The sequence below is a fragment of the Hylobates moloch genome, unplaced genomic scaffold, assembly GCF_009828535.3.
Source record: "Hylobates moloch isolate HMO894 unplaced genomic scaffold, HMol_V3 SCAFFOLD_5, whole genome shotgun sequence".
In the NCBI taxonomy this organism is placed as follows: Eukaryota; Metazoa; Chordata; class Mammalia; order Primates; family Hylobatidae; genus Hylobates; species Hylobates moloch.
The window spans coordinates 134,232,283-134,255,747 of record NW_026652280.1 but is presented as its reverse complement, the minus strand read 5'-3'; the positions used below and the strand labels follow the sequence as shown (position 1 = coordinate 134,255,747).

Genomic DNA, 23,465 nt, shown 5'->3' with positions numbered 1-23,465 from the left:
TTATATGAGGTACCTAGAGAAGTCAAATTAATAGAGACAGAAAGTAGAATGATCATCAGGAGAGGTGGGAATGGGAAGTTCGTGTATAGGGTTTCAGTTTTGTAAGATAAAAATAGTTCTAAAGATGAATGGTGGTAATAGTTGCACAACAGTGTGAAGGTACTTAATGCCACTGTGCTATACACTTAAAAATGCTACGATGATAAATTTTATATTATGTATATTTTACTACAATTTTAAACATTTTTTAATTGTAAAGAAAAAGTTTACAGTAACATTGTAGTGATAGCAAAAAAATTAAAAACAACTCAATTGTCTATAAATGGTAAAGTGTAATACACTAACACAATGGAATGTAGTACACAGTGAAAATTAATAAGCTACAACTACTTGAATGAATCTTAAAAACAATTTTAAACAAAAGAAGTGGCTAGTTACGGTGGCTCACACCTATAATTCCAGCACTTTGGGAGGCCAGGGAGAGAAGATCGAGACCAGCCTGGGCAACAAATCGAGACCCCATCTCTACAAAAAAAATAAAATAGCCAGGTGTGGTGGCATGCCTGTAGTCCAAGCTACTCAGGAGGCTGAGACCAGAGGATTGCTTGAGCCCAGGAGTTTGAGGCTACAGTGAGTTAGACCCTGTCCCTAAAAAAAATAAAATTTAATAAGTGAATGAAGTAAGATAAGAATGTATAACAATATTATTCCATTCAAAAAAATGTTTAAAAATAGGCAAAACTGAATATTTTTTAATAGAGATATGTACACAGGTGCTAAAACTGAAGGGAAATGAGGGAATGATTAACACCAAATTTATGATAGTGGTTACTTCTGGGGAATGTGGAGGGTGATGCAGTTGGGAAGGGGCACATAGAGGCCTTCAAAGGTTCAGTATCTTGTTTCTTACCTTGAGTGGTAGATCTGTAGGTTTCCATTTTATTCTTTGAACTATACATTTATGTTTTATACTCTCAACTGTATGTAGGTAATGTTTCACGATAAGAAGAAAAAACGATTTATAATGTTCTTTTCAGTCTTTTTGCAGCAATTTTTGTTATCAAGCATCTAAGTTTTTTGAAGCACAAATTCCCAAAACTCCAGTATGGGTTCGAGAAGAAGAGAGGTAATTTAAGTCATTGTGTATATACATTTGTTGATATATTCTATTCTAATAATTTGTTTCTGCTTTATGAGATTAGCTGAGAGTAGGTCTAGTTTTCTGTAAAAAAGTTACCATTTTATATACTTTATGGGGAAATGGTTATATTTTAAGCATAGCTATTAAGGATTTTACACTTAAAATCAGAAAATGTATACATACAAATGTTATTTGTTTGTTGCTTTAGCTTTAATTGCAAAATCAGAACTTTAACTCCAGTGTCCTGGGATGCTAGTTATGTCTGTGAATCCTGTTAATGTAATAATCCTGGAGGAAGAATGTTAAATTTTTTCAGAAGTTACTGGGTCTTAGGATCCAGGTGAACTCTGCTGTGAGGAAGGTTAGAAAGTTCAGGTTCATTTAATCTTTATAAAAATCAGTACACTATTTTATTAGTTTAAAGACAGACAATTAAAAAGTAATTTTTTTTTTTTTTTGTAAAAAGAGTTTATGGGCAATGCTGGAGTTTAGCCTCTTGGGAAATGATTTAAATACCTGCAATGTTTTACTAGATGCTAAAGTCAAGAAAATTTTATTATTGAGGGTGAAATGGCATGATAATATAAAGGTAACAAGTTATCGTTATGGTAATTAAACTGTATTGCCTAGAAATTCCAATGAAATGGTTAGTGAGATAATGCCCAAAATAAATTCATGTTTGAAAGAGTGTATTATAACAACACAAGGCAGTGTTACTTGTGGTAAGGTAGGAACTATGCTAAATAAACTAATGACCTAAACATAATGAGATGCAGGTTAACTAAAAAGGTCTGGCTCAAAAAAAAAAAAAAAAAAAGCCAAAAACTTTGAAGTCTTTTCTGATGCATAAGGCGATGTAACACCACTCTTAATTCAAATAACATCAATTATGCTGACAGCACATCACAGCACCTGTGATGGCAGACCCCCCCTCTTGCCTGCCGATCCAATCCTGTGTGGTTTAGGATATGGAAAACTTAACACTGTGTGGCCCTTGATAATTGAGTTAAACATAATGAAGACTAAATTGTTCATCATTTCACCACCAGCCTGTCAGCTTTCTTTTTGGGAAAATAAAAGACTCTGGCATTGTTCAACATGACTGGGAAGCTAAAAGTACTTTTTTACTTATTCTTTTTCTCCTTTCTTAATATTTCTGTCACTAGGGCTGCCCACTACTTCGCCAGTTCTCTGAGAGCAACATATTTTATTCCCCACTGAAACCGGTGTTTCCTCAAGTTATCCTGAACTTTGCTTCCAAAGATATTTTCTCTACATCTTAAATTTAACCCTTTGTGCCATCCTCATATCTACCTCAACTGCTTCAAAACCATTTACCAAACTACCTTTCCTGCCATCTCTGTTTTCTTCAAGCATAGGTATTGGTACTTCCTTTAGCTAATTTAAAACAAATCTTCCAGCCTGGTGTAGTGGCTCACGCCTGTAATCCCAACACTTTGGGAGGCCAAGGTGGGCGGATCACTTGAGTTTAGGAGTTTGAGACCAGCCTGGCCAATATGGTGATACCCTGTCTCTACTAAAAATACAAAAATTAATTGGGTGTGGTGGCGGGCACCTGTAATCCCAGCTACTCAGGAGGCTGAGGCAGGAGAATCACTTGAACCTGGGAGGCGGAGGTTGCAGTGAGTCAAGATCGTGCTGCTGAACTCTAGCCCGGGCCACAGAGTGAGACTCTGTCTCAAAAATTAAATAAGTAAATAAAATGAAGTAAAACAGGTCTTCTTCTAAGTTTTTCCTAAAATCTTACTTTCCTGTATTCAGAATGCTCACTTTTTCCCAAAACTTGAAGCCCTTTTACTTTATATTTGCAGTTCTTGAAATTCTACCTTAGCTATATACCCTTCACTACCTCACTATAAAAGAAAAATGAAAATGTCCTTTGTGTCGGGCGTAGTGGCTCACACCTGTAATCCCAGCACTTTGGGAGGCCGAAGGGGGTGGATCACGAGGTCAAGAGATCGAGACCATCCTGACCAACGTGGTGAAACCCTGTCTCTACTAAAAATACAAAAATTAGCTGGGTGTGGTGACATGCGCCTGTAGTCTCAGCTACTCAGGAGGCTGAGGTAGAAGAATTGCTTGAACCTGGGAGGCGGAGGTTGCAGTGAGCTGAGATCGTGCCACTGCACTCCAGCCTGGTGACAGAGCGAGACTCCGTCTCAAAAAAAAAAAAAAAAAAAAAAATGGCCTTTGTTTCTCTAATCTAAATGAATCAATTTACATTCAAATTGTGCAGTAAGTGCTTAGTACCTGGCAGGCTACACACATACACATATACAAGTATAAAACCCAACCTGTGAATTTAACAATCACTGGATGGCAGAACATGAATTAAACAAGTTTGTGTTGACTTTAATGGGGCCCTGTCTTATAAATTAGCAAGGTTAGGATGTCGCATAATGAGCACTGTGAGCAAAAGTGAGAAAATAAACTTGTGGGAATGGGTTGGGATATTGAACATTGGCCCACTTGAAATTTGGGAAACGAGAATATAACAATAGGTAAGTAACAAAGGGCCAGGCTGAGTGTGGTAAACCCTCAAGTACTAGGGAGCCATCAAATGTTTTTGAGCAGAATTTAATCTGATATTGGTGTACAAAATGAATTAAAGAAGAAAGAATCATAATTAAAGAGCTAAAAGGGTCCTTAGAGAGATTTAATCCAACCCCTTCATTAAGTGTATTTCTTAAACTAGTAATCTGTATGAGACCAAGATTCTATTCATTATATTCCACTTGATTAGAAGGAAACAGTGAATAATCTATATATATGCATCTGCCTCATTGTATAGCGTAACTGTAGCCCTTAATTATATATAACACTTGTCAGTGTATAACCATATCAGTATCTTTTATATCTGGATGCATTTGTGTTACCTTAATTTCCAAATTCTTAGGGGCAGGGATTATGTCCATGCTATTTAATGAATCCACTAGAGGTCACTGTTTTTTCAGAGACATCTTTTTACCTGTGCTAAGGATCAGAATTCTAGAATTTGGTATTTTTAAAAGCTTGTCTAGCTATTGCACATTTAAGCTCTACAGAAATGTGATATTTTAAAGAAAGTCTGTTCACATATGGTATGGGATACAATATCCTGAGCCAGTCTTCCTTTAGGGAGGGAAAAAAATGCCTCTTTTAAATGGTGGCATGTAATATTTAATGCAGAGATATTTTTATTAGCTTACAATGAGTCATGATAAATAATACATTGCATCATAATAGTAATTTTAATAATCATAATTTTAAAATAATAATAAATTTTTATGGCCAGGCGTGGTGACTCACACCTGTAATCCCAGCATTTGGGAGGCCGAGACTGGTGGATCACCTGAGGTCAGGAGTTCAAGATCAGCCTGGCCAACATGAGAAAATCCCATCTCTACTAAAAATACAAAAATTAGCCAGGAGTGCTGGAACACACCTGTAGCCCCAGCTACTTGGGAGGCTGAGTAAGGAGAATCGCTTGAACCCGGGAGGTGGAGGTTGCAGTGAGCCGAGATCACACTCCAGCCTGGGCGACAGAACAAGACTAAGAATAAATTGTTAAATCCACCCAAAAGATTAGATATCTTATTGCAATGACTTCCAAACTTTTGACCACTATAATAAGTGCATTTTACATTAGGATCTCATATATGCATATAACTAAAACTAAAGCAAAACTTCTGTGAAACAATATTATTCTTACTACATGAAATGCCTCTGATATTTTCTACCCTGTTGCTTTTTTAAAACACTGGCAGCAACCTACTTAATTGATGGGTCCTGATCTGCAGTTTGAAGCTCAGGTTTTTGGTTGTTTTACTGTAGGAAACCTGCTTCTCAACACTAAGTCTCAGTTTCCTCATTTGTAAAAAGAAAAAGTTGCATTTAACTTCCGAGTTCCCTTTGGTTCTAATGATTTACAGTTCTAAGCCAATTGTGTCATTAGTCATTGCTACTATAGAGAAAGTTTTCTACATAAGGAAATATTTATTAAAATGATGAAAATTAAAATTATCTGCTTAAGACTAGAGAAACTTATACTATCTTGTAGAAAGATCTGTCTCAAGAATTTTGAATAAAGTTACTGACTTTAATAATTTGATCTCTTTAGTCTGTAAAAGTGAAGGCTGATAAAATATAGATCAAAGCTTTTAAATTATGAAGAAAAACCAGGGATGTTTTAGAGCATGTCCTGAACAATTTGAACTTGGCATCACTGAGGATGCCATGACCTTACACACCATTTGGAAACAGAATATTGAATTTGACCTAATTTGGTCTTTCTTACATTATTGTGAAAGCCAGTAAGTACAGGCATACCTTGGAGATATTGCAGATTTGGTCCCAGACCACCACTATACTAAAGCAATAAAGCAATCATGGATTTTGTTTCCCAGTGTATGCAAAAGTTATGTTTCCACTATACTGTAGTCTTTTAAATGTGCAGTAGCATTATATCTTTAAAAAATAATGTACATACCTTAATTTTAAAATATTTTATTGCTTAAAGATGCTACTGATCATTTGATCCTTCAGCAAGTATTAATCTTTTTGCTGGTGAAGGGTCCTGTTTTGATGTGGATGGCTGCTAACTGATCAGGGTGGTGGTGTCTATAGGTTGGGGTGGCTGTGGTAATTTGTTGAAATAAGACAACCCCAAGTTTGCTGCATTGATCGACTTCCTTTCACTAAAGATTTCTCTGTAGCATTAGATGCTGTTTGATAGCATTTTACCCACAGTAGAACATCTTTCAAAATTGGAGTCAGGCCAGGAGCGGTGACTTATGCCTGTAATCCCAACATTTTTGCGGGGCAAGGCAGGAGGATCACTTGAAGCAAGACATTTGAGACCAGCCTGGGCAACACAGTGGGACCCATCTCTACAAAATGTTTAAAAAATAAAAAATTAGCTGGGTGTGGTGGCACACAACTGTAGTCCTTGTAGGTACTTGGGATGCTGAGACTAGAAGATCACTTGAGCATAGGAGTCCATGGTTGCAGTGAGTTAGATCACACCACTGCACTCCAGCCTTGGCAACAGAGCAAGACTGTGTCTCAAAAAAAAAAAAAAATTGAAGTCAGTCTTCTCAGACTTTATTGCTGATTATCAACTAAGTTTATGGAATATTCTAAATCTTGTGTTACCATTTCAACGATGTTGACAGCACCTTCATCAGGAGTAGATTCCATCTCAAGAAACCACTTTCTTTGCCCATCCATAAGAAGCAGCTGCATATCCGTTCAAGTTGGATTATGAGATTGATGCAATTCAGTCACATCTTCAAGCTCCACTTCTAATTCTTATCTTGCTATTTCCACCATATCCATAGTGACTACCTCTACTGAAGTCTTGAACCCCTCAAAGTCATCCATTAGGGGTAGAATCAACTTCTTCCAAACACTTGTTAATGTTGATATTTTGGCCTCCTCCCATGAATCCCAAATGTTCTTTTTTTCTTTTTTTCAAACACAGTCTCACTCTGTCACCCAAGCTGGAGTGCAGCGGCTTGATCTTGGCTCACTACAACCTCTGCCTCCCTGGTTCAGTGGCGAAATCTCAGCTCACTGCAACCTCTACCTCCCAGGTTCAAGTGATTCTCATGCCTCAGCCTCCCAAGTAGCTGGGACCACAGGCATGCGCCACCACACCCGGCTTATTTTTGTATTTTTAGTAGAGATGGGGTTTTGCCATGTTGGCCAGGCTGGTCTCAAACTCCTGGCCTCAAGTAATCCACTCACCTCAGCTTCCCAAAGTGTTGGGATTACAGGCATGAGCCACTGCGCCCAGCCCCAAATGTTCTTAATGACATCTAGAATGGTGAATCCTTTCCTGAAGGATTTCTATTTACTTTGCCCAAATCCATCAGAGGAATCACTCTATGGCAACTATAGCCTTAGGAAACGTATGTCTTAAGACTTGAAGGTTGAAATTACTCCTTGACCCATGGGCTGCAGAACGGATATTGTGTTAGCAGGCATGAAAACACTAATCTTGTACATTTGCATCAGAGTTCTTGGGTGACTAGGTACATTGTTAATAATCAGTAATATTTGGAAAGGAATCTTTTTTTTTTTTTGAGCAGTAGGTTTCAACAGTTGGCTTAAAATATTCAGTAAGCCATGCTGTAAACAGATGCCATTTAGGCTTTGCTGTTCCATTTATGGAGCACAAGCAGAGTAGATTTAGCATAATTCTTAGAGGCCTTAGGATTTTCAGAATGATAAATAAGCACTGGCTTCAACTTAAAGTTACCATCTACGTTAGCCCCTAACAAGAGAGTCATCCTGTCCTTTGAAGCTTTGATGCCACATATTTACTTCTCCCCTATAGCTATGAAATCCCTAGATGGCATCTTCCTCCAATATAAGGCTGATTTGTCTACATTGAAAATTTGTTTAGTGTAGCTATCTTCATCAATGCTCCTAGCTAGATCTGTTGGATAACTTGCTGTACCTTCTACATCAGCACTTGGGGCTTCAACTTGCACTTTTATGTTATGGAGATGGCTTCTTTCCTTGAATCTCGTGAACCAAACTTTGCTGTCTTCTACCTGTTCTTCTGCAGCTTCCTCACCTCTCTCAGCCTTCACCGAATTGAGGAGAGTTAGAACCTTGCTCTGGATTAGACTTTTGCTTAAGGGAATGTTGTAGCTGGTTTAACCTATCCAGACCACTAAAACTTTCTCTATGCCAGCAATAAGGCTGTTTTGCTTTTTTGTGTTCACTGGACTAGCATTTTAAATTTCCTTTAAGAATTTTTCTTTTGCATTGACAACTTGCGTACTGGCAAAATAGGCCTAGCTGTTGGCCAGTCTCAGCTTTTGACAGGCCTTCCTCACTAAGCTTAATCATTTCTAGCTTTTGATTTAAAGTGAAAGATGTGTGACTCTTCCTTTTACTTGAACATTCAGAGGCCATTAGTAAGGGTTTTTTTGTTGTTGTTGCTGTTGCTGTTGTTTTTTGTTTTTTGGGTTTTTTTTTTTTTTTTGCATTTAGTAATGCATTTTATTCTAAGTTGCATACATTTTTACATGTTTAACATCTGTGCAATTGAAATGGATCTCACAACTGATAGAATCTTAGATTACAGCTGGACACAGAGGCTCACACCAGTAATCTAGCACTTTGGGAGGCCGAGGCCAGTGGATCACTTGAGGTCAGGAGTTCGAGACCAGCCTGGCCAACACGGTGAAACCCCATCTCTACTAAAAATACAAAAATAGGTTGTGGCATGCACCTGTAATTCCAGCTACTTGGGAGGCTAAGGCAGGAGAATCGCTTGAACCCAGGAGGCAGAGGTTGCAGTGAGCCGAGATGGCGCCACTGCACTACAGCCTGGGCAACAGAGTGAGACTCCATCTCAATAAATTTTAAAAAAGGGGGGGAGGGCTGGGTGTGGTGGCTCACACCTGTAATCCCAGCACTTTGGGAGGCCAAGGCAGGTGGATCACCTGAGGTCAGGAGTTTGAGACCAGCCTGGCCAACATGGCAAAACCCCGTTTCTACTAAAAATACAAAAATTAGCCGGGCATGGTGGCTCATGCCTGTAATCCCGGCTACTCGGGAAGCTGAGGTGCGAGAATCTCTTGAACCCAGGAGGCAGAGGTTGCAGTGAACCGAGATAGTGCCACTGCACTCCAGCCTGGGTGAAGAGTGAGACTCTGTCTCAAAATAATAAATAAATAAATAAAAATTAGCTTTTCAGAGAGACAGAGGTCTTGTCTTGTTGCAGTCTCAAAAAAAAAAAAAAATTTAAAGGAAAAGCAGTATTCAATGTCAGTGAGTCTTCCATTGTAAAGTTACTAATTGGCCTAATTTCAATATTGTTGTGTCTCAAGGAATAGGGAAGCCTGAGAAAAGGAAGAGAGATGGGTAACAGCTGGTTGGTGGATCAGTCAGAACACACACATTTATCAATTAAGTTTGACATTTTATGTGGGCTTGGTTCATGGTAGCCCAAAGCAATTACAACAGTAACATCAAAAATTACCACATATTACTATAACAGATAATAATGAAGTTTGAAATATAATAATTACCAAACTGTGACACAGAGAACACATTTTGTTGGAAAAATGGTGCTGATAAACTGGCAGACACAGTTACCACAAACATTCAATTTGTAAAAAATGTAGTATCTGCAAAGCTCAGTAAAGGAAAGCACAGTTAAACAAGGTATGCTTGTATAAATTTATTTAGCAGATTTTATAATACCAAAACCGAACAATATCCCTTAAAATTTGTAAGAGTAATATCTTTATATCACAGTAAGCTCACTACCTCATTGGTACAGATGTTTAAATAAATTTAAGATTTAGACAAATTCATAAATTCTACCTCCATACTTTTATCAAGGTTTTGGAGTCAGAAAGGGCCTTGGAGATTTTCTAGCTCCTCATCTTTAAGGTATGTGAAATATCTGGAGTAGATCTGTAATGTCATGGAGACTAACAGTGGTTCTCACAAAATGTCTCCTGATACCCTGTTAGAGACAAAACATTGACCTAGAATGGTCTGGGTCATGACGCACTGTGATGCTTCTCATCTTGTGAGTTAGAAATTTTTCACCCACTTGGTGGCCAGAAACAGACCACATAGAGTTTTGATGCTCTGAGACAGTGTGCTCATATAGGTAATTATATAGTTGCAGTTATAAATCCTATTTGGTTAAATGTAGGCTCTGACAAGCCTTTGAAGGTGGGAAGTCTCCTGAATTGTAACCTAAAATCTCAAATCTAAGAAAGAAGGACAATGTTGAAAATCAAATTATGATTTTAAAGATGAAATTGGGGTGAATGGTTAATGCTGACAGAGCTAAAAGCGCCATCATCTGGTCCAGAGTAGGGGATTTCACACGTTGCTTCTTGGCAGTAAACAGTAGAATCTCAGAGGTGCGGAAGCCAAAAACCTCTGCAGAACAACTATAACCTCTTCCTGAACAGCCACCTCTGTTGCTTGGTATGCAGAATAAAAGCTTCTGAAACAGGGTTTGACATGTCTCAAAATAGATTTGAAAAGTTCTCACCATACCTGCCGCTTCTGTTGGTTTATATATAACATACATATTCCAAGTGATATATATGCACATATATATAAATATGTACATATATCCACTAAGTTATTTGGCATAAGTTATTTCTAGTTTTAGATTTACTTTGCTGAAATGAAAACCAATCATCTAATTTATACCTTAGTGAAAGTAAGATGAAAATGTTTATAAAGAAACAGCTTACAAGCATTCTTTAACTAGGATGGTTACATATTTTTGTTTTTTAAATTGAGCTTTCATAACTATCTTCAGGACAACAAAAATTGTGGGAAGATAATAGAAAATACTTAGCTGGAAGAGAAATGGCACTTTCTCTTCAAACGAAAGGAATTTGGATTTCATCTAAGAAAGGATAAAAAGAAAGAGCACTGTAACTTGGTGCTTCATTCTTTCTAAAATAGCACATAGCAAAAACAAACTGGAATTTTATATTGAATCTTTAATCTAGTTTATTTCAGTGTCAGGTACTATTCTTTATAGATTGGGGATGAGGGAAGGTATTTAAGGTTCCTTTAAGATGGTTAACATCTAGAAACAATGTTGAGTTTAGTTCTTAGAAAAATTACACAAAGGAGAAGAAAATAGTTTGTAAAGTATATTGAGTTCCTGTGAAAGGGATTAAGCAAAGGTGGTAACCTTACAACTTTTTTGGGTCTTTTCTAACACTAAATAGAGGCAACAGGATATAGAAAGAGCTTGGCCTAAATCGAATCCTAGATTTACTACTTGTTAGCTATGTGATCTTAGGAAGTCATTTAACCACTCAAAACTTCGATTTCCTCATCTATAAAAATAGAGTTGAAGGCTCGGTGCGGTGGCTCACAACTGTAATCCCAGCATTTTGGGAGGCCGAGGCGGGCGAATCACGAGGTCAGGAATTCAAGATCAGCCTGGCCAACATGGTGAAACCCTGTCTCTACTAAAAATACAAAAAATTAGCTGGGCATAGTGGCGGGCGCCTGTAATCCCAGCTACTCAGGAGGCTGAGGCAGGAGAATCGCTTGAACCCGGGAGGCAGAGGTTGCATTGAGCCGAGATTGTGCCACTGCACTCCAGCCCAGGCAACAGAGTGAGACTCTGTCTCAAAAAAAATAAAAATAGAGTTGTAAATTGTGTGAGGATTAAATGAAATAATGTGTAAAACCACCTAGCAGACAGTTTGGGAAGATGAAAAAGTGCTGGAGATGCATGGTGGTGATAGTTGCACAACAGTGTAAATATACTTCATGCTACTGAACTATATACCTAAAAATGTATTAAACGGTAAATTTCACCACAATATAAAAAATCCACCTAGCATATGGTAGGTGATGCCTACTTTATGCTTTTTCCCTTGCCTTCTTTAAAGATATAATTTTCTTTTAATTCTCAAAAAATAACAAGTTGTATAGCCGGAGATGTTGCATAAAGCTGTCTTAAATTGCATTCATAATTTACAGTGTTTATATATTTTGGTTACCATTTGATTGAGCTACACTTGGACCTCATTCTTGTTTGGAACTATTCTGCCTTCAAGATCTTGAAATAAGAGCTTCCCGTCTCTGACCACAACCTCTATCTCAATCTGTAGCTATCACTCCTGAGTCTGCTTTGTGACCTCATTTTGACCTCCTATCTCTAGCCTAGCTCTATTCTTCTGAGTTGGCAGACCCTCTTACTTTTGTTTTCTTGAGCTCTACAGTCAGCGATTACAGTGTCCTCTTAAACAATTATAGATTCTTTCTCCCTTAACCTGCCATGTCAACCTTCCCAACCTCCAATCATACTTTTTTCCTATTTAGCTTGCTGAACATTTTGGGGAAAGTTCTCAAATAAGACCATTAGCGCTTTAGATAAGCTATCTCATTCAATTCAGTCCTCTTAGCATCCCTGGGGAAATATTATGCTACTCACTTTATGGATGGTGGAACTGAGGCTCAGAGTGGTATGGTGACTCACCCAAGGACACTTAGTTATATATAGATTCGGGATTTAAACCCAGGTCTGCCTGATATCCAAGCCTACATTCTTTGTATTCCTTTGGCCCTGTTCTCTCTACTATGATTTTCCCACCTTTTTTTTCTTTCTTACTGACTATAGAATAGACCTTTTCTACTCTCAAACTTTGAACCAACCATAGTAGAGAGTTTAACCCACTTTACTGAACCAATTGAGGGCATCCAGCAGAAACTCCTTCAACATTATTTTCTTCATATAGGCTCTCATCTCTCTGCCTCATTGCTGATAAAGTACCCTCCTTTATCTTACTGATTCCACTTTCTCTCCTGGGCCTTGCTTTATGATTTATTTGTATTCTGCCTCCTTTGAGATATCCTTTCATATTGATTATTTTCCCTCTATCTTAAAAAAGCCTGAAAAATATCTATTAGCAGTCCTATAGTAATTGGTGATTTCAGTGAGAGCCATTTCAGGAGAGTAATGAGTACAGATTCCAGAAGGCAGAAAGTTGATAACTGAGTAGGAAATATGGAAGTTGAAAATGATGAGGGCAGACTTCTTTAATAAAGGCTTATGATGAAATGAGGAGGGGCTCTATGATCAAAGGATTTTTTTTTAAGAGATTGGGTAGATTTAAACATGATTACATGCTTTAAAAAAAAAAGAGAAAAAAGGGAGAGGTTTGTAGAGTAAATACCCCAGAGTGGAGATTCATGGGATTAGCCTCAAATGCCTTTATATACAGACTGTATCCATCTTTATAAGCCCAGCTGAAATGACACCTCTCTGAAACTCCTTTTGATTGGCTCAGGAGGAAGTTTTTCTTCTCTGATTTCTTGTAGCAGCTTATACATCTCTCATGGCATTTCACACATACTGTCTTGAATAACAGTGTAGTTATTATGAGCTTTACTGTCTGGATTTGATTCCTGGCTTCACCACTTACTAGCTGTGTGATTTTGGGCAAATTGCTTATTCTCTCTGTACTCAGTTTCCTTATCTATAACATGGGGATAATATTAGTAGCTACATCATTGTTAGGAGGATCAATATCTGTAAAGCTCTTAGAATATACGTTTGTTTTCTACTAAATTATAAGGTCTGGCAGGCGCGGTGGCTCATACCTGGTAATCCTAGCACTGTGGAAGGCTGAGGTGGGGGCAGTGGGGAGCAGGGGGTTGCTACTACTCCAATGTAACTACTTTCTCAGAAATTAATGCAAAAAGTCTTACTGACCATGTAAAGGAAATCCAACAGAATTATAAACAGTCTCTGCCTTTAAGGATCTTATAGTCTAGTTAAGAAACCAGACTTAAACATATGAAAAGTTAAACATTGGCCAGGCACAGTGGGTCATGCCTATAATCCCAGCACTTTGGGAGGCCAAGGCGGGCAGATCACCTGAAGTCAGGAGTTCAAGACCAGCCTGACCAACATGGAGAAACCCCATCTCTACTAAAAATACAAAACTAGCCGGGCATGGTGGTGCATGCCTGTAATCCCAACTACTCGAGAGGCTGAGGCAGGAGAATCACTTGAAACCAGGAGGTGGAGGTTGTGGTGAGCCGTGATCACACCATTGCACTCCAGCCTGGGCAACAAGAGCAAAACTCCATCTCAAAAAAAAAAAGAAAAAAAGAAAAAGAAAAGTTAAACATTTAGATAATGGTTCTAGTAGTAGGCCTTAAAGGAGCTGGTGATTAATTATGTTAATTGTACAGACAATGATGACTCTGGAATTTAGGGAAGGGATTTACTTTAGTCCAAGTTAGTCAAGGAAAACTTTACTGGGCTGGTGGAATTTGAACTTAACCCTGAAAAGTGAGTAAAGTTTAGGTAAGAGAGAGACTAATCCAGATTTCTTGTTGATGAGTTTCACAGTACTTTGTCCTTTAATTTTTTTCTTTTTTTTTCTTAAGATGGAGTCTTGCTCTGTCGCTAGGCTGGAGTGCAGTGGCGCAATCTCGGCTCACTGCAACCTCTGTCTCTCCAGTTCAAGCGATTCTCCTGCCTCAGCCTCCTGAGTAGCTGGGACTACAGGCGTGCACCACCATGTCCAGCTAATTTTTGTATTTTTAGTAGAGATGGGGTTTCACCATGTTGGCCAGGATGGTCTTGATCTCCTGACCTCGTGATCCACCTGCCCAGCCTCCCAAAGTGCTGGGGTTACAGGCATGAGCCACCGCACCCAGCCTAATTTTTATTTCTGTGTTCTTGTTACAGGCATCCCGATTTTCAACTGCTAAAGGAAGAACAAAGGTATAGTTGAATCAGTATCATTTACCATTTATATATTTATGTTAATAGAAACATTAGGAGTGAAGCAGGTAATATGAGCTCTTGGACTTCCTGTGCTGATACATTATATAAGTGTCCCATTCTAGCCCACACAAAGAAATATTTGACTTGTTCAGCTTTTTCTTTTGTGATGGTAAGATGATGTGTTTGATCTGTATGATTTATTGTACAGCTGTTCCTCCCGAGGAAATCTAATTTAACCTGTTGAAATATGACATAAACACAGCCTCCATCTCAGATACCGTGCTTCTTTGTCAACTAGATTGTGCCTATTACATTTTTTGAAAGGTTTTTATAGTCCTATAGGATTTCAAAGCCAGTAATGTACCAGTTACTTAATTATTTGAAAGAGCGTCTAAAGCATTAATGTAAATTCCAAGTTGTGATTTTCTTTCTAAACTTTCCTCATGGTATTGTTTGCCTGACCATGGCCATCTCTCAAAACACATCCCTTAACTCTCAGAATAAATGTTCCTAGTTAATAGTTACTACCTTAGTCACAGGGCGTTGAGCACAAATAAGAGATATTTATTTATTGATGTATATCTTTATAGCTTCGGAGTAGTATAAAAACATAATTGCCTTAAAACTCCAAGAGAAAGTAGGAAATACATGAAAGTTAAATTGTTCTAATTTTTTTGAGCTTACACCAATTTTTACTTTTCTTCTGATGCAAGAGACAGCCCCATGGCTATATAGGCTAGATTCTAACTAAAAGATGGTATCTAAGACTAAACTAACTTTTCATCTTTTTTCTTCATTCCCATCCACAATCTTGCTTTCAACTTTTATATAGATATATATTTTTTTCCTTTACATTTCCCCACAGCTTACTTCTTGACCCAGAGTCTTTTTCATCCTGACCTTTTAAAGTTTCGATATGTGTCTGTGCTTGAGAGCATCCTTGTTTGTTTCAAGTTTGTATTGGCAAAGCTACTGTTGCCTTCCCTCTTTCGTAATTCTTCATCTTAATCAAATCTAATCTGAAAATTGAAGAACATTGTCAGGGAAAACTTTTGTCTTTTATTGTTAGCATGTTGTTTTAACTCTGGATTTTCAAATTTAAATATCTTTTATTGAAAAATGTTGATTTGCTAACTTGTTCTGCTATGACTTTCCTGTGATTTTCATCCTGTAGAATTTTCTGTACAACAATCAACCAGAATTAGAAAATGTTTACCCATTTATTTTTATCATTTTATCTTTTCCAATCTATACACAATTCCTGTTTTTTTTTTAATTAAGAAATCGATAATGAAATTTTCTTTTTTTTTTTTTTTTTTTTTCAAGACAGAGTCTCACTCCATCACCCAGGCTGGAATGCAGTGAAGTGATCTCAGCTCACTGCAACCTCCGCCACCTGGGTTCAAGCAGTTCTCCTGCCTCAGCCTCCTGAGTAACTGGGACTACAGGCACGCGCCACCACTCCTGGCTAATTTTTGTATTTTTAGTAGAGACAGGGTTTCACTATGTTGGCCAGGCTGGTTTTGAACTCCTGACCTCAGGTGACCCACTTGCCTTGGCCTCCCAAAGTGCTGGGATTACAGATGTCAGTCACCACACTCAGCCAAAATTTTCAAAAGAAAAACTTTTTTAAAAAAGGTCAGCCAGTAATCCCAGCAGTTTGGGAGGCCAAGGTAGGTGGATCACTTGAGGTCAGAAGTTTGAGACCAGGCTGGCCAACATGACAAAACCCCGTCTCTACTAAAATACAAAAATTAGCTGGGCATGGTGGTGTGCACCTGTGATGCCAGCTACTTGGGAGGCTGAGGCAGTAGAATCACTTGAACCCAGGAAGCGGAGGTTGCAGTGAGCCGAGATCTTGCCACTGCGCTCCAGCCTGGGTGACAGAGTACGTACGACTCCAACTCAAATAAAAATAAAATAGAATAGAAAAATAAAAAATAAAAAGGTCAGCCGGGCATGGTGGCTCACGCCTGTAATCCCAGCACTTTGGGAGGCCAAGGTGGGCAAATCACTTGAGGCCGAGAATTTGTGACCAGCCTGGCCAACATGGCAAAACTCCATCTCTACTAAAAAAATACAAAAATTAGCCAGGTGTGGTGGTGTCTACCTGTAATCCCAGCTACTTGGGAGGCTGAGGTGGGAGAATCACTTGAACCTAGGAGGCAGAGGTTGCAGTGAGCTGAGTTCGCACCATTGCACTCCAGCCTGGGCAACACAGTGAGACTTTGTTTATATTATTTTTCATATTATATATTTTTTAAACTACATATATACTTTATATATTATATATAGTATACATTATATATGTATAAGTATATATTATATATGTAAATATATGTACATATAAAGATATACTTTATTTTTTATATATTTATATATTATATATACTTTACATATTTTTATATATATTTATATATATATTTGCAACAACAGGCAAATCCAAATAGTGCAGGATAGCATTATCAAGTTTTTAAAAAAGTTTTGCTGTACTCTTGTAACAATTTTAAAATAATTGGGGGAAAAAGACAAAGGAAGAAGACAGAAGGAGAACTATATAAAAAATATATTATTAATAGATGTACTGAAATTATAGGCTTCTTCTGAAATTTCTGTATCAGAACCTAGAAATAAGGTTTTGTCTAGGGAATAAAAATTTCTACCTTGAAAGTTACAATGTATAAATACTATGGGGTACTTTACTTTCCTGTTGTTTCAGGTTTTATTTGCTATTTGTTATTTAGTTATTTTATTTCTCTTTCATTCTACAGTGGCCATTCTGGAGAAGAAGTACAGTTATGCAGTAAAGCCATTAAAACATCAGATATTGACAATCCTAGCCACTTTGAAAAGCAGTATGAATCTAATTCTTCTAGCACTCACAGTGATAGTAGCAGTGAGAATGAGCAAGACTTTGTTTCCTCCATTCTACCAGGAAACAGACCAAATTCAACAAGTATTAGACCACAGCTGCACCAAAAAAGCATAATGAAAAAGAAAGCTGGTCACAAAGCTAACTCCAAACACAAAGACAAAGAACAGACAGTAGTAGATGTCACTGAGCAGTTAGGCAATTGCAAATTAGATAGTCAGGAGAAAGATGCTACATGTGAACTTCCTTTACAGAAAGTAAATACTCAGAGTTCTTCAAATAGGACTTTGCCTGAAAGATTAAAAGCTTCAGAAAATTCTGAAAGTGAATACAGTAGGTCAGAAATAACTCTAGTAGGCATAAGTAAGAAAAGTGCAGAGCATTTTAGGAGAAAATTTGCCAAATCAAACCAAGTGTCTAGGTCAGTCTCTAATTCAGTGCAGGTGTGTCCTGAAGTTGGAAAGAGAAACTTACTTAAAGTTTTGAAGGAGACTTTGATTGAGTGGAAGACAGAAGAAACTTTGAGGTTTTTGTATGGCCAGAGTTATGCTTCTGTGTGTCTGAAACCCGAAGCTTCTCTGATTAAAGAAGAACTTGATGAAGATGACATAATCTCAGATCCAGATAGCCATTCCCCTGCCTGGAGGGAATCTCAGAACAGCTTGGATGAGTCTTTACCTTTTAGGGGCTCAGATACAGCCACTAAACCACTGCCGAGTTACAAGAATTTGAAAAAAGAAACTGAAAAGTTGAATCTGAGGATCAGGGAGTTTTATAGAGGACGGTATGTTTTGGATGAAGAAACCACCAAGTCACAAGACTCAGAAGAGGTATGTCTTACAGACATTGAGTTTTTCCAGGCCGTTAACATTTGGAAAACTCACCACAGCAAATCTTGGAGCAGGAAGGATATTGAAGAGATAATTGTTAAATTTTCAAATAGTTTCTTTAGTCATTCTGCCTTTTGGTTTACAGTGCCATCTCCACTGTTGGCATTACTATTTTACAAATAAGTTGACGTTTACCCCTAGTAAATTTTCATCAGTGTGCAATATTTTTTTCTAATGTAAAAATAGCCTAAAATGGTAGGACAAAGTTTTCCCTAATTCTTCATATAATAAATGAAGCCTCTGAAGAGGCTTGCTTTTTCTTCGGTATATATTCTTTCAGATTTATACATGGGGTCTGTGTGTGTGTTTAATGGAAGTACATGCCATGGAATAGACTTGCTAGTTACATTGGAAAATATTTAGCAAGCATGTCCATTTAAAACATTATAGATGAAAATAGTTTGTAAAGGAGACTTATTGGGAAATAATGGACAAAGAGAATGGAGAGCACATTCAGATAGACCTAGATTTGAACATCTGTTTTGTCATTTACTAGCTGTATGAAAAATTAGTTTCTTGGTCTGTTTGCTCATCTGTAAATGGGACTATTAATAGCTTCTCTTGCTCAATTGTTATTCGTTTTAAAGATAATGTGTGTAAAGCATTTATCACAGTACATGACATATAATTGGTACTCAGTAAATAGTACCCATATGTAGAGACTGAAAATGTGCCACTGAGATTTAGAGAGTATCTTTTAATATTTCTACTACCCATCTTTGATTGATGTGTACTCCCTGGAAAATGAAGTCATTTAACATGAAGAGGAATGGGTAATAACCTTGTTTTTACCACAAAACTTTGTTCTCAAATATTCCTAAGTAAATGTGGCTCTAAATTTAAAAGCACATTGGAGATTTGGAAAGAGGGTAGAAGTAGAAATGTAGTAAAGAATTTAGAAATATATTTCTATAGAGTGTTGCTTGGCCCAGCACCCTACTTCAAATCATTTCAAGTATATTATTAGACATCATCCAAAACTTATATTAAGCTGGGAGAAACATTGATCTCTGTCACTGAGCTGCATAAACCTACCATAGAACATCACTTATTTTATCATTTTGTGCTTTTTAGCCTTAAAAAGGAAAAAATAATTCCTGAAATTTGACTTTTTAAAATTTATAACATTTTCCAAAAATGTTACATAACATGTTAAAACATTTCCATTGAAGTACAACACAGATAGTAATTATATGATTTCTTGAGTATTCACATATGAATGTCCTGATGTAATCACTACCCAAGCCAAGAAATAGATCATTACAAGTAAACTAAAAGCCTCATATATATCCCCTCCTAATCAGCACCTCTTTCCAAAATTAATATTAGCACAGATTAGTTCTGTCATTTTTTTTACAGTATATATTCTTAGTGTCCAATTTATTTCATGCAGTATTATACTTTTGAGTCATTTGTGTTGTTCCATATAGCTGTAGTTCATTCTTTTATTGCTGCATAGTATTCCATTATATAAATATACCATTTATTTATGCTAATGGACATTTAGACTATTTTCAGTTTGGGGCTATTATGAGCAATATTCTTAGGAACTTTCTCGTACTTATCTCTCTGCTAATATGCATATGTATTTCTGAAGTATCTAGGTCTGGGAATACTGGGTTATCGTATAGGCATATATGCAACTATACTAGATAATGCCAAACGGTTTTCCAAAGTGGTTGTACCAGTTTACAGTTCCACTACTACTAAATGGGAGTTTCCTTGACTCCACGTCCTCCCTGGTACTTGATATTGTTAGTTTTAGCCATTCTGGTAGTATTGGTTTACGATTATAATACATTTCTATGATGATTAATAAATTCAGCACTATTTTATTTGCTTATTGACCACTTGGATAATCTCTTAGGTCAGGTCTGCAGATCTCTCAGCCATGAATACCAGCACCTGCTGTGGTGGAGATGGCAGGGGGGTGAAATGGATTCTGTGAGGATCCTTACTTTTGGTTGTTTAATGTACTATTTTTGTGCTGGTTAGCCTCCTGCCAGAAGGTGGCACTTTCAAGAGAGCATCAGTTGTGGTAATATAGGGAGGATCAGGCTGTGGGTAGGGCCCTAGAACTCCCAAGAGTATATGCCCTTTGTCTTCAGCTACCAGAGTAGGTAGGGAAGGACCATCATGGGGCAGGGCTATGTGCGTCTGAGCTCAAGATTCTCCTTGAGCAGGGCTTGCTGTGGCTGCTGTGGGGGATGGGAGTGTGGTTCCCAGGTCAGTGGAGCTATTCCAGGAAGATTATGGCTGCCTCTGCTGTGTCATGCAAGTTGTCAGGGAAGTGGGGGGAAGCTGGTGGCAGGCCTCACCCAGCTCGCATGCAACCCAAAAGACCTGTCTCACTCCCACCATGTCCCTCCAAACAGCACCAAGTTTGTTTATAGGCAGTGGGTGGGAAGGGCTGAGAACTTGCCCCAGGCTACCAGCCTCTCACCTGTGAGAACAAGTAGGGCTTTCACGTCTCCCAGCCTGTGGAGTCTGCACACCAGATTCACACCCTCCCTTGAGTTCTGGCCAGGAGACTTCCTGTTCATTTGGAATTGTTACAAAGTTCAGCTGGCCTATCTTATGGTCTGTCTTGGAGACTGTTCCATGTGCTGATGAATAGAATGTATATTCTGCTGTTGTTGGGTAGAATGTTCTGTAAATATCTGTTAAATCCATTTGTTCTAGGGTATAATCAAAATTATATCAAATATTCTCTCAGACCACAGTGGAATTTTTTAATTTCTACTTTGATTTCATTGTTGACCCAATGATCATTCAGGAACAGATCTTGATGACCTGTCTAGTGCTGTCAGTGGAGTACTGAAGTCCCCCACTATTATTGTGTTGTTTTCTATCTCATTTCTTAGGTCTAATAGTAACTGTTTTATAAATTTGGGAGCTCCAGGTTTAGGTGCATATATATTTAGGATTGTGATATTTTCCTATCGGACTAGTCCTTTTATCATTGTATAATGTCCCTCTTTGCCTTTTTAAACTGCTGTTGCTTTAAAGTTTGTTTTGTCTGATATAAGAATAGCTACTTCTGCTCACTTTTGGTGTCCATTTGCATAGAATATGTTTTTCTACCCTTTACCTTAAGTTTATGTGAATCCTTATGTGTCAGGTGAGTCCCTTGAAGACAGCAGATACTTGGTTGGTGAATTCTTATTAATTTTGCCTTCCCATATCTTTTAAGTGGAGCATTTAGGCCATTTACATTCAATGTTAGTATTGAGATGTGAGGTACTATTCTATTCATCGTGCTATTTGTTGCCTGAACAGCTTTTTTTTTCATTGTCTTATTGTTTTATAGGTCCTGTGAGATTTATGCTTTAAAGCGATTCTATTTTGGTATTATTTCCAGGATTTGTTTCAAGATTTATCGCTCCTTTAGCAGTTCTTGTAGTGCTGACTTGGTAGTGGTGAATTCTCTCAGAATTTGTCTGAAAAAGACTATCTTTCCTTCATTTATGAACCTTAGTTTCGCTGGATACAAAATTCTTGGCTGACAGTTGTTTTGTTTAAGGAGGCTAAAGATAGGACTCCAATGTCTTCTAGCTTATAGGGTTTCTGCTGAGAAATCTGCTGTTAATCTGATAGGCTTTCCTTTATAAGTTATCTGATGCTTTTGCCTCACCGCTCTTAAGATTCTTTCCTTCATCTTGACTTTCGATAACCTGATGACTATGTGCCGGGGCAATGATCTTTTTATGATGAGTTTCCTAGGTGTTCTTTGAGCTTCTTGTATTTGGATGTGTAGGTCTCTAGCAAGGCCGGAGAAGTTTTCCTTGATTATTCCCTCAAATATGTTTCCCAAACTTCTTGGAGCCTTTGTTCATTTTTTTAAATTCTTTTTTCTTTGTCTTTGTTGGACTGGGTTAATTCAAAAGCCTTATCTTGAAGCTCTGAAGTTCTTTCTTCTACTTGCTCAATTTTATTGCTGAGACTTTCCACTGCATTTGCATTTCTCTAAGTATGTCCTTCATTTCCCAAAGTTGTGATAGTTTTTTATTTATGCTATCTATTTCACTGGAGATTTTTCCATTCATATCCTGTATCATTTTTTTTTATTTCTTTAAGTTGGACCTCACCTTTCTCTGGTGCCTCCTTGATTAGCTTAATAATCGACCTTCTGAATTCTTTTTCTGGCAATTCTGAGATTTTGTCTTCATTTAGATCCATTGCTGGTGAGCTAGTGTGATGTTCTGGGGTTGTTAAAGAACGTTGTTTTGTCATATTACTAGAATTATTTTTCTGGTTCCTTCTCATTTGGGTAGACTGTGAGAAGGAAGATCTGGGACTCAAGGGCTGCTGTTTAGATTCTTCTGTCCCACAGGGTGCTCCCTTGATTTGGTGCTCTCCTCCTTCCCCTAGGGATGGGGCTTCCTGAGAGCCAAACTGCAGCGATTGTTATTGTTCTTCTGGACCTAGCCACCCAGCAGAGCTACCAGCTTCTGGCTGGTACTAGGGAGTGTCTGCAAAGGGTCCTGTGATGTGATCCGTCTTCAGCTGTGGATACCAGCACCTGCTCCAGTGGAGGTAACAGGGGAGTGAAGTGGACTCTGTGAGGGTCCTTAATTGTATTTTTTTTAAGTGCACTGGTTTTGTGTTGGTTGGCCTCCAGCCAGAAGGTGGTACTTTCGAGTGCATCAGCTGCAGTAGGATAGGGAGGATACAAGCTTGCTCTGGGGTCAGGCAGTGGGCAGGGCCATAGAGCTCCCAAAAGATTAAGTCTTTTGTCTTTCGCTACCAGGGCCAGTAGAGAAAGACCATCAGGTGGGGGTACCATTGTGTGATTCCCAGGCCAATGGAGTTATGTTCCCAGGGGGATTATGACTGACTCTGCTGCGTCACACAGGTCACTAGGGAAGTGGGGGAAAGCTGGCAACCACAGGCCTCACCCAGCTTCTACACAGCCTGCAGCCTAAAAGGCCAGACTCACTCCCACCATGCCCCCACAACAGTACCAAGTTTATTTCCAGGCAGCTGGTGAGCAGGGCTGAGAACTTGCCCCAGGCTACAGGCCTCCCAGCTGAGAAAGCAAGCTGACTCACAGTTCCTTGCCTTTTCTGGTATGTTTCTGCAGTAGTTCTTGGAGCAAAAGTTCATGATGTGAGTCTCCACATGCCGCTGTGTCCGACCAAGTGGGAACTGCAAGTTAGTCCTGCCTCCTATCTGCCATTTTTTCCCAGACCTAACATTTATTTTTAATATTAAACCAACTTTGCATTCTTACAATAAACTCAATTTGATTGAGTTATAATAGCCTTTTTATATAATACTGGATTTGGTCTTCCTAATATTTGC

At 38.2% G+C, this 23,465-nt stretch overlaps 1 protein-coding gene across 3 annotated transcripts in view; it reads left to right on the top strand.

Annotated features, from left to right (window-relative positions):
- RPAP2 (RNA polymerase II associated protein 2) overlaps positions 1-23,465 on the top strand; it is a 138,828-nt gene that overhangs the window by 7,078 nt on the left and 108,285 nt on the right. For all 3 annotated transcript variants that reach the window (XM_058439575.1, XM_032155359.2, XM_058439578.1), the window contains exons 6-8: positions 1,038-1,126; positions 14,361-14,396; positions 17,171-18,101. In XM_058439575.1, coding sequence (XP_058295558.1) covers positions 1,038-1,126; positions 14,361-14,396; positions 17,171-18,101 — 1,056 coding nt within the window. The remainder of the gene's footprint in view (positions 1-1,037; positions 1,127-14,360; positions 14,397-17,170; positions 18,102-23,465) is intronic.